The 14,790-nt window shown below is 43.1% G+C and overlaps 1 protein-coding gene across 2 annotated transcripts in view; it reads left to right on the top strand.

Moving 5' to 3' along the window:
* The first annotated feature begins 748 nt into the window (after positions 1-748).
* The window catches only part of celf4 (CUGBP, Elav-like family member 4), an 86,345-nt gene continuing 72,303 nt past the window's right edge, over positions 749-14,790 (top strand). For both annotated transcript variants that reach the window (XM_089009873.1, XM_089009872.1), the window contains exon 1: positions 749-1,438. In XM_089009873.1, coding sequence (XP_088865999.1) covers positions 955-1,438 — 484 coding nt within the window. In that variant the 5' untranslated portion in view covers positions 749-954. The remainder of the gene's footprint in view (positions 1,439-14,790) is intronic.

Raw genomic sequence — 14,790 nt, 5'->3', positions numbered from 1 at the left:
TCACAGACTTTCCCTTTCTGGCAGTTTACGCATCTAGTGTCTCGGGATTTTAAAAGAAAATAAATCACACAATAAACTTACATATCGATGTCATCCACATGAGATGTTTTGAACAGTGACACTTAGAGATAGAAGAAATCGTAAACGTGACAATGAAAGTCCGATCTGGACTGGACCGTGTTCGTTTCAGCACAGCTGAGCTGTCCAGGTTCGTCGAGGCGGAACTGTAATATTCGATAATAAACACCACCAGTCCACATTGTCACTTTTACTGATCCAACATCAGTGATCACACCCTTTTTTGCGCCGTGTAGTTTTTTACTTGCTGAGCCGGAGCACAAAAGACCGTTTTCCTCTATAGTGCACTATTTATAGACCCTCTCCTGCCTCGATGGAATGTACCATTCGGTCTTCCCATCACAAAAAAGGGGGGGATCTCAGAAACCGTGTGCGACATAAAGCCAAGTTTACAGTGAGTTTATTTTACTACCTACCCACAACTGTGGCATAGTTGGAGTCAGTCCTGCTCCTTTAAAGCAAGAAGACACCCATTGCGACTCGAATGTAAAAAAAAAAAAAAGAATGAAAAGGAGCCAAGAAGCTAGGACGAGGGGAACGTGGGTGTAAATAGGCAGGGAACACGCTTGGTCTCTCTCTCTCTCTCTCTCTCGCTCTCAACTCTCTTTTCTTTCTAGCTCTCTCTCTCCCTCTTTCTCTGCCACCCCCCACATCTGTCCCTCCCCCCCCCCCCCCCTCTCTCTCTCTCTCTCTCTCTCTCTCTCTCTCTCTCTCTCTCTCTCTCTCTCTCTCTCTCTCTCTCTCTGTTTCCTCGCTTTTATTATATCAATGAACGACTTTCTGAGTAGGACTTAAACATAAGGAATCAAAAGGCTCCATCGGGACCAGAACGGCATCACGCGTTTCTGCGATGCGACTTGGCCGGTCTCGCGCTACATGTGTTTGGCTATCAATGTAAATGTAAATATTGGATTTGATAGAGCGAGAGCCCAAATCATCTCTGAGCTGTGGCGCGGCTCGCTTTCGGACGCGATTTTTGACCAAGACTTTGCTGCACCTTGCCTTTTCATTCCGCCGCCACTCTCATCGCCATCTGCTGCTGTTGCAACTCGCTGGCCGCTCCGAACGACGATGGCAACTTTAACCAACGGGCAAGTGGACGCCGCGGTGCACGGCGTCGGGGTCGGGGTCGGGTTGGTCTCCGCCAGCACCAACGGGCTTGTGAACGGATTAAACCACAACCACAGCCCGGCGGGCTGCCCGGCTACCATCCCCATGAAAGACCACGATGCCATCAAACTCTTCATCGGTCAAATCCCCCGCAACCTGGACGAGAAGGACCTGCGACCCCTCTTCGAGGAGTTTGGCAAGATCTACGAGCTCACCGTGCTCAAGGACCGCTTCACGGGCATGCATAAAGGTGGGTGAAGCTCCCGGCATCTGTCACGCATCGAAGGGCGCCAGGAGCGCCACTCTCGACAGGGTGACGTCCCAAAAAAAGAAAAGAAAAAAAAAACAGAACGAAGCTTCATCGCTGGACTTTAGTCAATATCCTTCAATCCAAATAGCATAAAGTGTCACGACGACAACACGTACCCCGGAGCTTGTAAACGGACTTTGATTCAGCCGGAGGCTGCGCTTGATTGCCCGCAGCATCGCGCGTAGTATGCTGGCGCGCGTGCACGACGTCAATTCACGCGCGTGTCCGTAACGAACGGTGTGCTTTACACGATTCTTCAAATTGTGTCAAACTTTTTTTGGATTGCAATGGATTCCCAAGTGGCGCTTAATGAGGCTGTCTCATTAGATGATGTCACTGATTGGACGTGGCCTTTGAGGTGTACTGTAATACTAATGACCAGTCTTTGTTTAGCTGCAATAGGAATGATGGTACTCAACACTTATTTTCCTCTCTCAAGTGAGAGCAAATCACCATTTAATGAGAGGTCAGCAATTGATCCACTGTACCTGCAGGATATCTCCCCCCCGGGGCGGGAGGGCGAGCCAACCAAGTACATTAGGATAAAAAAAAAATCACTTTCTGCTGAATGGCTTATAGGAAACTACACAGAAATGATTTCAGAGGCTCTCAATGCGCGGGAGAACAAAAGAGGCAGAGGAGGAGAGTTTGCATTGGCGGTGGGGAAGGGGGGGGTATATTTTATTAATAGCACAGCTGTGGGTCGACCCCCTGTTGGACGGTTAATCACCAGTGGCCCCGGAACTATTGGCAGGGCTCAGCAGCTGATTCTAAGAACTGTCTCCTCACTGCGATATACGGCCCTGTTTCCCGGCTTTCATTAGCGAGTCCCCGCTGTGCTCATATTTTAACTAGCTTGAGGCGCTAGCTAGCGCCTGACTCACTCACGTTGCCTTCACAGACCTCAAACACCTTGCAGCTACTTTCTATATAAAAATCTGTGTAAATTAGGGGAACGAAAAGGAGGGAACACGGAACAAATAAGTGACTCTGGGGGAGGCAGCAGTCGCAGCATTTTTTTAATGCATCCTTTTCTTTTTGCACTAAAGACTTTTTTTTGTAAAATGCGACATATGCTTGACATCTTTTCTCCCAATGTGAAATTTGTTAGTTGTTGTCGATCGCATACAAGTGTAGTTTTCCATTTGGATAGTTCATTGTAAGTATTTCCACGGCAATCTGAGCTACTCAAAAATTTGTCCAACTGTCCTTAAAGGACAACCGACGTCTCCGGACAAGTTGTGTCCATAATTTGTAAAATCGCTTCAAATGACTTCTACTGAGCGTATTTTACAAAGATTCCACCGCATGTAGCTACATTTTACATTTTAAGACTCGCGCTGAATATTCAGGAAGTCTTGTTTTTGAGTTGCTGACGATGCCTGATGTGACGTCACTAAAGGACCATCCTTTACCGTAAAAAAGACGCATTGTAGCGGTCCTTCCATCACGTCAATGTATTTTGCTGTACTTGTTTGGTCTGTGGACCTCGTGTTGCACCCAAAAGCCGCCAGAAGAGGGCGTCCAAGCTCCATATAAAGAATTTATCAGCCTGTGGAAACGGAGGTGGCCACAGTAGGTCGCCATTTTGTGCCTCTTTTTTTGGGGGGAGAGATTTTCCCCCAATGTTGCCTCAAAATGGCACAAATAAATTCTTTAATCGATTGCAAACATGTATGCTTTCCTCTTCAGAACTATTTGAATCATATTTATCACTGGATGTGTAACAAGAAAGCATATTCTCCAAATTTGAAGCCATTGTTTTCATTCACGAGCAATGCAAGACGTCTTGGCGTGACGTCACGAACTGGGGGCGGGACTTTCTGAAAATGCCCAATTCGCAGCTCAATTTTTTGCAGATTTTAGACACTTTAAGTCATTTTTATTGGTGTTTTGTATTTGAATAAAAATATCATTTGGGTATTTTAGATGCTATAAAACGTTTTCCTGGTGTCAGTTAAAAAACAAAAAGTGACGTCGGTTGTGCTTTAAAAACGCACAGTATATTTGTACATTTTTTGGGTGTTTTTGATCTAGTCACTTTAACTCTTTTTCATTATCTGGTTCCCTTTGTGATTGCGAGTCTATGTATGGGATTCAGTATGAAGCAGAAACTTATGTACATTGTCACAATATTTGACACTTTGAAACTATTTTTTAAAAATTAATCAATAAGAAAGGGTGTCAAACTAATTTTTTTTGCCGCTTTCCACATTGTCTTATGGGCCCGTTATGAATTTGGGGAGGCCATGATAATATATTACATCCATATATTACATGTAAAGTGCACAACAAATGAATGAATACGTAGTTTTCAAATCTGAATACAAGCATAATGACTGTTATTGTGGTTTACATTGGACAATTTTGAAATTTTAGTTCAGATATTAGTAAGCATCATGGAATTTCACAAGTTAGATTTTGAATAAAATGATGTGGCGGGCCCGATTTAGCCCCCGGGCCTTGATTTTGACACCAGTAATGTCGAGCTTCACATTGTGATACTGTTTACTCCGTTTTACTTAACAAAGATGCACTTTTAGCACGAAATAAGCTCAGATTCAGCTCACTGGTCCACAGCTTCTTTTTTTTCTTCTACTACCGCAGGTAATAAACGTTTCTTATCCTGTTCTACAGTATCAACAAACCCGAAGAAGCAGCCTTCCCTATGGTAATGCTGCCTCTGAAGAAAGAGACCCCTATTATAGCCATTGTCAGCTGCGCCTGTGATACTATTGCCATAACCCTCCCCGTAATGACTCCATGTATCACTGGTAATCTAGTCTTTAGGATTCTGTCCCCTTGGAATAGAGGGGCTGGGAGGAGGGGAGATGGTGGGGGTTGGTAAAAGGGACAGAGGTCTGCAGAGTCTGGGAGTGGGCGCCGGGACACCGTTGCAGGCCTATATTCTCTCAATGATTTTATTTCTCGCCCCTCTGCGACCGAGCCATGCTAATAGAGGCCATTTGTAATGGTCACCGGCTGCTACCGCCGCCGCTGCTACTGCAGCAACCGAGCACAAGCGGGTCTGAGAGGCTCGGTTAGCGCACAAGGTGGGGGTGCAGCTTGCACCTTTCTTCATTTAGACGCACAGTACGTACAATCTGTGCGGTTGGATTGTATGTAAAACTATGGTCAGCAACTTTTTTTTGTCTTAGTGAGTGGTAGTGCAACATAATGTCATCTTGTATCTTAAAGGACAACTGACATCACGTTTTTGTTTCCTAACTGACATCAGAAAAACGTTTTATAGCATCTGGAATGCCCAAAACACGCAGGATGATATTTTTAGTCAAATGCAAAACACCAATAAAAATGACTTCAAGTATCCAAAATCTCCAAAAAAAATGAACCCGGAAGTGGCCAGTTTCAGAAGGTCCCGCCCCCTTGTTCATGACGTCACGCCATTACGTCTTGCCTTGCTCGAGAATCAAAACAATGGCTTCAGATTCGGAGAAGATGCTTTCTTATTACTCATCCAGTTATGAATATGATTCAAATAGTTCTGAAGAGGAAAGTATACATGTTTGCAATCGATTAAATAATTTATTCCGTGACATTTTGAGGTATCTGGGGGCGGGAAATGTAGCACCAAAAAGAGGCAGAAAATGGCGACAAAGCTCCGTGTAAGGAATTTATCAGCTCTCTCAATCAGGCTGATTAATTCCTTACACAAAGCTTTGTCGCCCTCTCCTGCCTCTTTTTGGTGCTACACGAAGTTTTCAGACCAAACAAAGTACCACAAAATGCATTGACGTGATGAAAGGACTGCGACAGTGTGTCCTTTCTCGGTCAGGAGCGTTCCTTCAGTGACGTAACGTGAGGACTCGTCACCAACTCAAAAAAAAGACTTCCGGAATATTCAGCGCGAGTCTTAAAACGTAAAATATAGCTACATGCGGTGGAATCTTAGTAAAATACGCTCAGTCGAAGTCATTTGAAGCCATTTTACAAATTATGGACACAACTTGTCCAGAGACGTCGGTTGTTCTTTAATTGTTAGCAAATGCAGAACATGCAGGACTGAATCGATGGACGTGGCAAAGCCCGAGAGTGAAGCTCAATGGTTACTCACGTGTCATTGTTTTGGGCTCAAGGTTAACTTGGTGAGAGATGTAAACAAAGTCTCACAATTGGTTTGCCCTGTGGAGGACAAAAAAAACACAAAATTTTATTCAAACAGTAAGAGACAATGTCCATATTTTGTAAAAATGATAGTGAGCGCACTTATCTTTTCCAGACTGCAGATGCGGTGTGATTTGGAAAGTTGCTCATGAAGGGCATTTGAACCTCTCTGAACTCATTCACTGCCAGCCGATATGCCAAAATGTGTCCAGTCTACTGCCAGGGTTTTTGTCATTGTCACTTGTATTCCAGGAGCCACATAATATTTAGTTTCAGGACTACATAAACATTTTATACACCGTTAGAAACCTTAGACTTAGAGTTAATTGATAAGTTATATGGGTCTGGAGTTATCTAAATTTGAAATGGGGAAGCTGTACAAACAACAATACAATCCATACATGTTGATTTATATAGTGCTTTAACAACAGCTAAAGCTGTAACAAAGCGCTAACATGGACAAAAGATAAATGCTGCCCTCTCGTGAAAAGGAAAAAAAAACATTGTCAGAGGTCTGACCAGCGCTTGATCGGCATCCCCGCAAGGAAAAAAAAAAAACCAAATTCGGGAATGGTGCTCCACGTCGCACTTTTCAATTCCGGACTAAATTAGGGAATGGCAGCGAATGAGTTAAGTGAATTGTCACTGTTTGCAAGGTGGTGATGGCAGTTGTGGATCCCAAAAAGCAGGCAGGAGGGAGCAGCAGGTTGTATTTGAGAAATTGTATTAAAATAAAGTCAACAGGAACAAAAATCAAAAACGTTAAAATCATTTGAACAGAAAAATAAAAAGTATCAAAAGAAAAACCAAGAGTAAAAGTCTGCCAAGATGAAACAAACACATGCACAGCATACAATGCATACACAAAGCACAATGCATACAATGACCCGACGCCGAATGGTCGTGCCGGGAGTCCTTTTGACTGCCACCGATTGGAACGACCAGCACCTGCAAGGCTGCAGGCGGAGCCGACAGCGCTACCCGTTGGTCGCCAATCCGAACGTGGCAGTCTGCCACTGATCGGGATTTAGGTGCGGCGGGGCCGAAGCGCCACGAACCAGAATATTTTAAAGACGAAGGCTCACAACAGATATCTTGTTTTTTTGGTAAAAACCAGAAAGTCACGACGTTCCAAAACATGAAAGACTCATGCTGTGTTTTATTGCAAGCAATTAGATGTTGCAGGCTACCATTAGAGAAACACCATCTGCAGAAATGAGGATAAAACCAAATTTGCCTTTGAACAAAAAAGAAACTGCGAGGATGCGCGTGAGCCTGCGTTTGTCCTGCAGGTCTGCGTTCATGCAGCACGCGTACCGGACGAAAAATTTCACTCCGGTTGCATCATCCTCTCTGCGGGATCTTTCTCTATCTCCTCTTGCATTTGCTTTTGGGGATCTTTGTGCGTGCGTGTGTAGAATATACCAGAATACGACACTGGGCTTCTCTTACGATACGCGCTCAGGCTCCGATTTGTGTCCTGCTTCAAAGCCAGATGCATAACTTATCGATTTGCGGGTGTTTGTCTGTGCTGCAACATGTGTCACAGAGGACGGCGCTACTTTACAAAGGTACACTTAGCCGGCAGCGCCACCCTTGCTCACACCAGGCGTGCAGTGGAATGACTCCAAAGTGACCAACAAAAACAACAGCAATAAGAATTAAAAAAAAGTGTGGAGCAGTCAGAGGAGATACAGCGAATCTAATTTGTAGAGGAGGAGAGGTACCTCGCTTGTCTATTCTTGTCGCAGGGGAACTGTGAGATGGCCGAGCAGGAAGCCGTTGGCTCGCGTGTCGCATGAGGATTTGGAGAGGAAGGCCTAGCATGATGCTAGTGCACATATTAGCATGCTAACGACAGGAGCATAGCCATGTAGACTGTCACGGAAAGCATTCTGACCGATACTTTCAGACCTCAGGGAGGGTAACATACTGTACACCAGTGGTGGGTCTTCAGGCCATTGGCTAGTCACATGATTGGCTAGCCAATCATCACTATCCGCTAGTGATACTAGCAGAGCTCACACACAGTATCTGTAGCGAGCTGCTTATGGAAATACATTTTTGTGTTGATTTAATAGCGGTTTTGTCAACCCACCCACAATGGCTGAAGGACGAGGAGAAATGGATTTACAGTAAAGTCTCGTTATATCGATATCGGATATATCGATAGTCCCGGTTATATCGATACTATTTCTATGCACGTACAGAGAAAGTTACATGCAAATCGGAATATCGATCCCGGACGATTTTTTTCGGACTCCCTTGAATATTGATATAACGAGACTTTACTGTAGTTGGAAATTTACTGTTTCAGCCATTTTCAAGTCGGACTTCTCATGAATAGATGGACATCATTAATAAAGGTTGGGCAACTCCAAAGCTAGCCAAAATTGCAAATAATATTGCAACTTTATGAGGTTTTCATAGTAAAAATGTCAACCGTTTAAAGACAGTATTTCTAAAGTTTCTTCAAGTTACAAGTTGTTTCCTGGCTAACGGCACCCTCTAGTGGACATGTATTAAATCACACCACACTCGCAGCTGTGAAGTGATTCAGACATAGCACTACTGAAGGCCTAAGAATGACATGCACAGTCAGCCACTGCTGAATAATAATAATAATAATAATAATAATAATAATAATAATAATAATAATAATACATTTCATTTCTAAGCGCCTTTCAAAACTCTCAAGGTCACTTTACAGTCACAAGATATGTTTTTCTGCGGGTGAGCAGCGGCAGCTACACGCACCGGCGTTCACTCAACCCGGAAGTAACTCAAATTGATAGGAAGCTAGCTAGCTAGCTATACTCAATAAGAGGAGGATAACGCAAAAGAATGGCTGGGTTGAGACATAGGCAAGCATGATCTTGTGTCGGGATAAAAAAATAAATACGAAAAAACAGTATTTGATATCAACAATTGCTAAATAGGATAATCTTAAACTTTCAGCTCATATAATCGCAAATATTATATAATGTATACACCGTGTGTGTCTGCGTGTTTATGTATTTATTTTATTTTTGTATGTATTTGTTTTTATGTGTTTGTGTTTATGTATTTTCTTACCCTTATCACTTATCATATCCCCCCCTCACCCCGCCTTCCCTTTTTTGTCTATAAATGCTCCAAATGTATGCGTGATTATACCGCGGACAATAGAACGGCGCAGGCTTCCCATTTAAAGAGGAATGCTCAATTGCGACTGTCTATGTTTAATAGTAATATTAATATTTAACGTGCGAGCGCAGATGGAGCCCTTACTATGCACATGAATTTAGCCCCTTTGCTGCAGCCCGGCCCTGCAGAAAGCTTTGCATGAGGAAATAGCAGCATGACGCAGCGGTATTATGAAAAATAGACCTTAATTTTGTCACCGCTAACAGCGTCGGTGGGCCATTAATTCACGTCCGACGCGCCAATAATTCAAGTTGTGCTTTCTGCCCAGCGTATCCTGTATTTGTTTGGAACGTTATCGAATGCCTCTTTTGACTCTTTGGATGGTCCATTATTTTATATCAAAGTCATCAAGTGAAAAAGAGTGATCATTTCCAGAAAGCCAAGTCGGTGTTTATCCTCCAGGAAACGGTAAATCGTAACTGCCAGTGGCATATTCGGCCGTGTCGGTTGGATTCACAAGAATAGAGATTACTTCACCTTGTATTCTTTTTCTCCTGGATAGAACGCGTGTCGGTGATCTCAGTGCATTGGCCTTCTGTGGATTTGCAGTTTGGATCTCTGATCCTCCGTGACTACGCAAAAGCGGCCAGATTTTCAAACTTTTTTATTTTTTATTTTAACCGTCTGCCGTCATTCTTTTTTCATGCATTCAATTAAAAATGCACCACGTCGACTTGTAAGAGGAAGGTGGGCATGAGGGTTAGGTCTTTCCAAAAGATCCTGTTGAATTATTCAAAACCAAGGCCCGAATCGAGAAAATGGGAGTCGGTAAGTTTTCCAGAGCTTTGGTTTCACGTCGTAAACCGCAGGTGTCAAAGTCAAGGCCCTGGGGCCAAATCAGGCCCGCCACATCATTTTTTTTCGGCCCGCGAAAGCAAATCAAGCATGTCAAGTGGCATGATGCTTGCTAATGTCTGAACCAAAATTTCAAATTGTGCCATGTGAACCACAATAACAGTCATTATTTTTTTACTTCAAGGACAACCGACGCCTCCAGACAAGTTGTGTCCATAATTTGTAAAATCACTTCAAATGACTTCAACTGAGCGTATTTTACAAAGATTCCACCGCATATAGCTGTATTTTATGTTTTAAGACTTGCGCTGAATATTCAGGAAGTCTTGTTTTTGAGTTGGTGACGAGTCTTGACGTCACGTCACGGAGGGAACACCCCTGACCGAGAAAGGACACACAATGCATTTTGGGTACTTTGTTTGGTCTGAAAACTTCGTGTTGATGGCGAAATTTGAAGGAAAACACATAAATAACGTGATGGTGAATCGTTGTGTGTTGCACCAAGACAACTATTTGATATTCGCTGACACAAATTCCAAGCGGACAAATCAGCCCATTTCCAACGGAGCTTGGGCGCCGTCTTCTGCATTTTCTGTGACGCTACACATCAGTCCTGATGCCTCAAAATGACCCGGAAGAACTTCTTTAATCGATTGCAAACATGTATGCTTTCCTCTTCAGAACAATTTGAATCATATTCATAACTTGATGCGTAACAAGAAAGCATCTTCTCTGAATCTGAAGCTATTGTCTTGATTCTCAAGCAAGGCGGGGGCGGGACTATCTGAAAATGCTCAATTCGCAGCTCAATTTTTTGCAGATTTAGCACACTTTCAGTTATTTTTATTGGTGTTTTGCATTTGACTAAAAATATCAGCCTGCGTGTTTTGGGTATTTTAGATGCTCTAAAACGTTTTTCTGAAGTCAGTTCGGAAACAAAAAAAATGGTGTCAGTTGTCCTTTAAATTTTGAAAACTAGTTATTCGTTATTTTTTTGCTGTGTGCTCTATATGTAATATGTGGAGAGGATGAAACATTCTAAGAGCTTCCCCAAATTCATAACGGCCCCCGAGAGGAAACCGTAACAACAATGTGGCCCGCGGCAAAATTGAAGTTAACGCCCTTGCCGTAAACGATTTTCTGATGACGTGAGCGGACGCCTTGAGATGAGGTGATCTGACTCTATCTTTGAAATTCACACAACAGGCACTTGTACGATGTCAAAAAAAGTACAGTACAAGAAAACACGGTAAGCCCAAATGGCAAAAAAAATCAGACATGCTTCGTCCATCAATGTTGATCGCAGCACACCATTTTTTGGTGCGTATTTGTGGTACGCGTGACCCAGACTCTTGCGAGCTAAATGGTGTGAGTAACACATTGGCTTCTTTTGCGAAATATACAGTAAAGTCTCGTTATATCGATATCGGATATATCGATAGTCCCGGTTATATCGATACTATTTCTATGCACGCACGGAGAAAATTACATGCAAACAGGGTCGGATATATCGATAGTCCCGGTTATATCGATATTTTTTCGGACTCCCTTGAATATCGATATAACGAGACTTTACTGTAGTTCCATTTAATGGGCTGTCTCACTCTGCTGCGAGTGAGACCACGTTGCGGATTCAGACTCCCAGAGTCAGCATCCATCCTTCATTAAAAAATATGACTTCTCTCGAGCAGATGCGAGAAGAACATCTGACGCTAGCAACTCGGAGCAGCTTTGCAATTCTTTCCTTTCATAACGACTGTAAATTTCCTCACGAGAAATGTGTGATGTTTGGTGCGCCGTTAAGAAATGAGCGAGAGCGCCCGCGTGCTTATATGATATGTTCCCATTTGCAACCAAACCATTTGCCTCAGAAATTGGGCAATATCATCATTCCAACCATACGTTAGGCCAAGGGTGTCAAACTCATTTTTTGCCGCGGGCTACATTGTAGTTACGGTTTCCTTTCGTGGGCCCTTATTGATTGGGGGGGGGGGGCATTAGAATGTTTAAAGGACAACCGACGTCCCTGACAAGTTGTGTCCATAATGTGTAAAATCGCTTCAAATAACTTCTACTGAACGTATTTTACAAAGATTCCGCGGCATATAGCTATATTTTACCTTTTAAGACTCGCGCTGAATATTCAGGAAGTCTTCTTTTTGAGTTGGTGACGAGTCCTCACCCTACGTCACTGAAGGAACGCCCCTGACCGAGAAAGGACACACAATGCATTTGCAGTACTTTGTTTGGTCTGAAAACTTCGTGTTGATGGCGAAATTAGAAGGAAAACACATGAATAACGTGATGATGAATCGTTGTATGTTGCACCAAGACAACTATTTGATATTCACTCACACAAATTTCCAGGAGACAAATCAGCCCATTTCCAACGGGGCTTTGGCGCCATCTTCTGCATTTTGTGGGTGCTACATTTCTGCCCAGATGCCTCAAAATGACACGGAATACATTCTTGAATCGATTGCAAACGTGTATGCTTTCCTCTTCAGAACTATTTGAATCATATTCATAACTGGATGAGTAACAAGAAAGCATCTTCTCCGAATCTGAAGCCATTGTTTTGATTCTCGAGCACGTCTTGGCATGACATCACGAACAAGGGGGCGGGACCTTCAGAAACTGGCCACTTCCGGGTTTAATTTGAAGTAGTTTTTGGACACTTTAAGTAATTTTTATTGGTGTTTTGCATTTGACTAAAAATATCATTCTTCATGTTTTGGCTATTTTAGATGCTATAAAGCGTTTTTCTGATGTCAGTTAGGAAACAAAAAAAATGGTGTTGCTTGTCCTTTAATCCCTCCTCACATTACATGTAGATCGCCCAACAAATTAATGAATAATAACTTTTCAAATTTGTAAGAAATAAATACTGTTATTGTGGTTTACATGTAACAATTTGAAAATTTGGTTCGGACTTTAGCAAGAATCATTAAAATTTGACCTGCTCGATTTTCTTTCATGGGCCGAATATAAAGATGTGGTGGGCCAGGTTTGGCCCCCGGCCCTTGACTTGGACACCCATGCGTTAGATCAGATGGAGAAAAATACTCGGTTGCAGAGGGAGATGGTGCAAGAGAGCGTCAAAACGACATAGAGCTCATAAATGGAATGTTGGTGATGGAATCGAACGTGTTGAAAGAGGTGCGGGAGAACACAAAGACAATTGCATCAAAAGGGCAGACGGTCGCAAAAAAAGGGAGAGGCAAGAGATTCGGCCCACACTGGCGAGATTGTACAATGTGAGTCAGAGGCGGGATAGGAGTGAGGCAATCCTGTGAGGAGGAGGAGGCAAGGAAAAGAGTTCAAAGATGGAGGGAGTCCCAGAGACAGATGTGGCCCTCACTGATTGATCGTTTCTGGCCTACTTCCATGCCAGGCGTTGACCTCTCCGCCCTCTGCTGTAATTTATAAGAGTGAGTTTTGCCAGATTTAAGTGCTACACTCTGTGGCCATCGTGGGCCAAGAAAGGGGAATGACCTTCTTTGGATGAGAGCTGCATTCGACCCCCGCCGCTCTCAGAGAAACCCAAAGTAAAGTGTGCCCCCTCCATATTAGCCGGGATCTTACACCAATCATTAAGCGACATCCTTTCGCTCATTTTCACTCATGTTTTGGCTTTAGCAGTGTCTGAAATTTATGACAAAAAGTTAGCGGACACCAGGGCAGACAACTCTAAAAAGTTGCCTGCCCGGCCATAAAGTTGCCTGCCCCATTTTTCACAACTTGAGACACAATAAGACGACTAATTGCAAAAAAAAAATAATTGTTGCGTAGTATAAAGGATTTTTTTTAATTAAGGAAAGTACCTATTGCAAATGCTCTCTCGCTTAAAGGACAGCCGACGTCTCCGGACAAGTTGTGTCCATAATTTGTAAAATGGCTTCAAATGACAGTTTTGAAAGGCGCTTATAAATGAAATGGATAATAATGACTTCTATTCAGTGTATTTTACAAAGATTCCACCGCGTATAGCTATATTTTACGTTTTAAGACTCGCGCTGAATATTCAGGAAGTCTTGTTTTTGAGTTGGTGACAAGTCCATACGTGACGTCACAAAAGGACCGCCGCTGACTGTAAAAAAGACGCATTGTAGCGGTCCTTCCATCACGTCAATGTATTTTGCTGTACTTGTTTGGTCTGGGGACCTTGTGTTGCACCCAAAAGCCGCCAGAAGAGGGCTTCCAAGCTCCATGTAAGGAATTTATCAGCCTGTGGAAACGGAGGTGGCCAGAGGAAGTCGCCATTTTGTGCCTCTTTTTTTGGGATTTCCCCCCAATGTTGCCTCAAACTGCCACAAATAAATTCTTTAATCGATTGCAAACATGTATGCTTTCCTCTTCAGAACTATTTGAATCATATTCATAACTGGATGTGTAACAAGAAAGCATATTCTCCGAATCTGAAGCCATTGTTTTGAAATGGCCAATTCACAGCTAATTTTTTTGCAGATTTTGTACACTAAGTGTTTATTGGTGTTTTGCATTTGACTAAAACTATCATGCTGCGTGTTTTGGGTATTTTAGATGCTATAAAACATTTTTCTGATGTCAGTTAAAAAACAAAAATGTGACGTCGGTTGTCCTTTAATTTATGGTAAATATCCCTTGCTGAAGATTTTGCTCCAGTTGTCGTCATGGTGCACAATGCAATGTTTGTGTTACGATGTCTGCTAAAAGCCACATGGACTCCTCTTTCTAAGCGCCTTTCAAAACTCTCAAGTACACTTTACAGTCACCGTCTAGTCCGAAGCACGAAAGAGGCTTACTACACAGACTATACCGCGACTGTAAAGCGTACTTGAGAGTTACCTTATATGCCTTATATGTGAAGTAATATTGAGCCACAACTGGCCATTTCTGTCAGCGGCCATTGACTCCATTTCCCCCGTAGAAAAAGTAGTGCGTGACTTTGGGTGTGCCTTATAGTCCGTAAAATAGCGTACGATTCATGATCATTCACAGACTTCATCCCGCTGTGTTTTCAGTCTAGGCTTACTTGCATCGGGTCGCAGCTTGAAAAGGAAATCATATGAAATTTCATGGCGCGCAATTGTATGAAAATAAACAAGGACCTTCTATTATCTGCATTTCCCCTCTGGCTGGCGGCTCGCTCGGTTGGCTGGTGAGTGGGGACTCAGCTGGGTTTGCTGCTTCACCATTCGCCGTGT

The sequence above is a fragment of the Hippocampus bargibanti genome, linkage group LG12 (assembly GCF_051943395.1).
Source record: "Hippocampus bargibanti isolate YZ-2025 linkage group LG12, ASM5194339v1, whole genome shotgun sequence".
Taxonomy (NCBI): domain Eukaryota; kingdom Metazoa; phylum Chordata; class Actinopteri; order Syngnathiformes; family Syngnathidae; genus Hippocampus; species Hippocampus bargibanti.
Note: the sequence above shows the minus strand (reverse complement) of the source record. Positions and strands in the feature narration are given on the sequence as shown.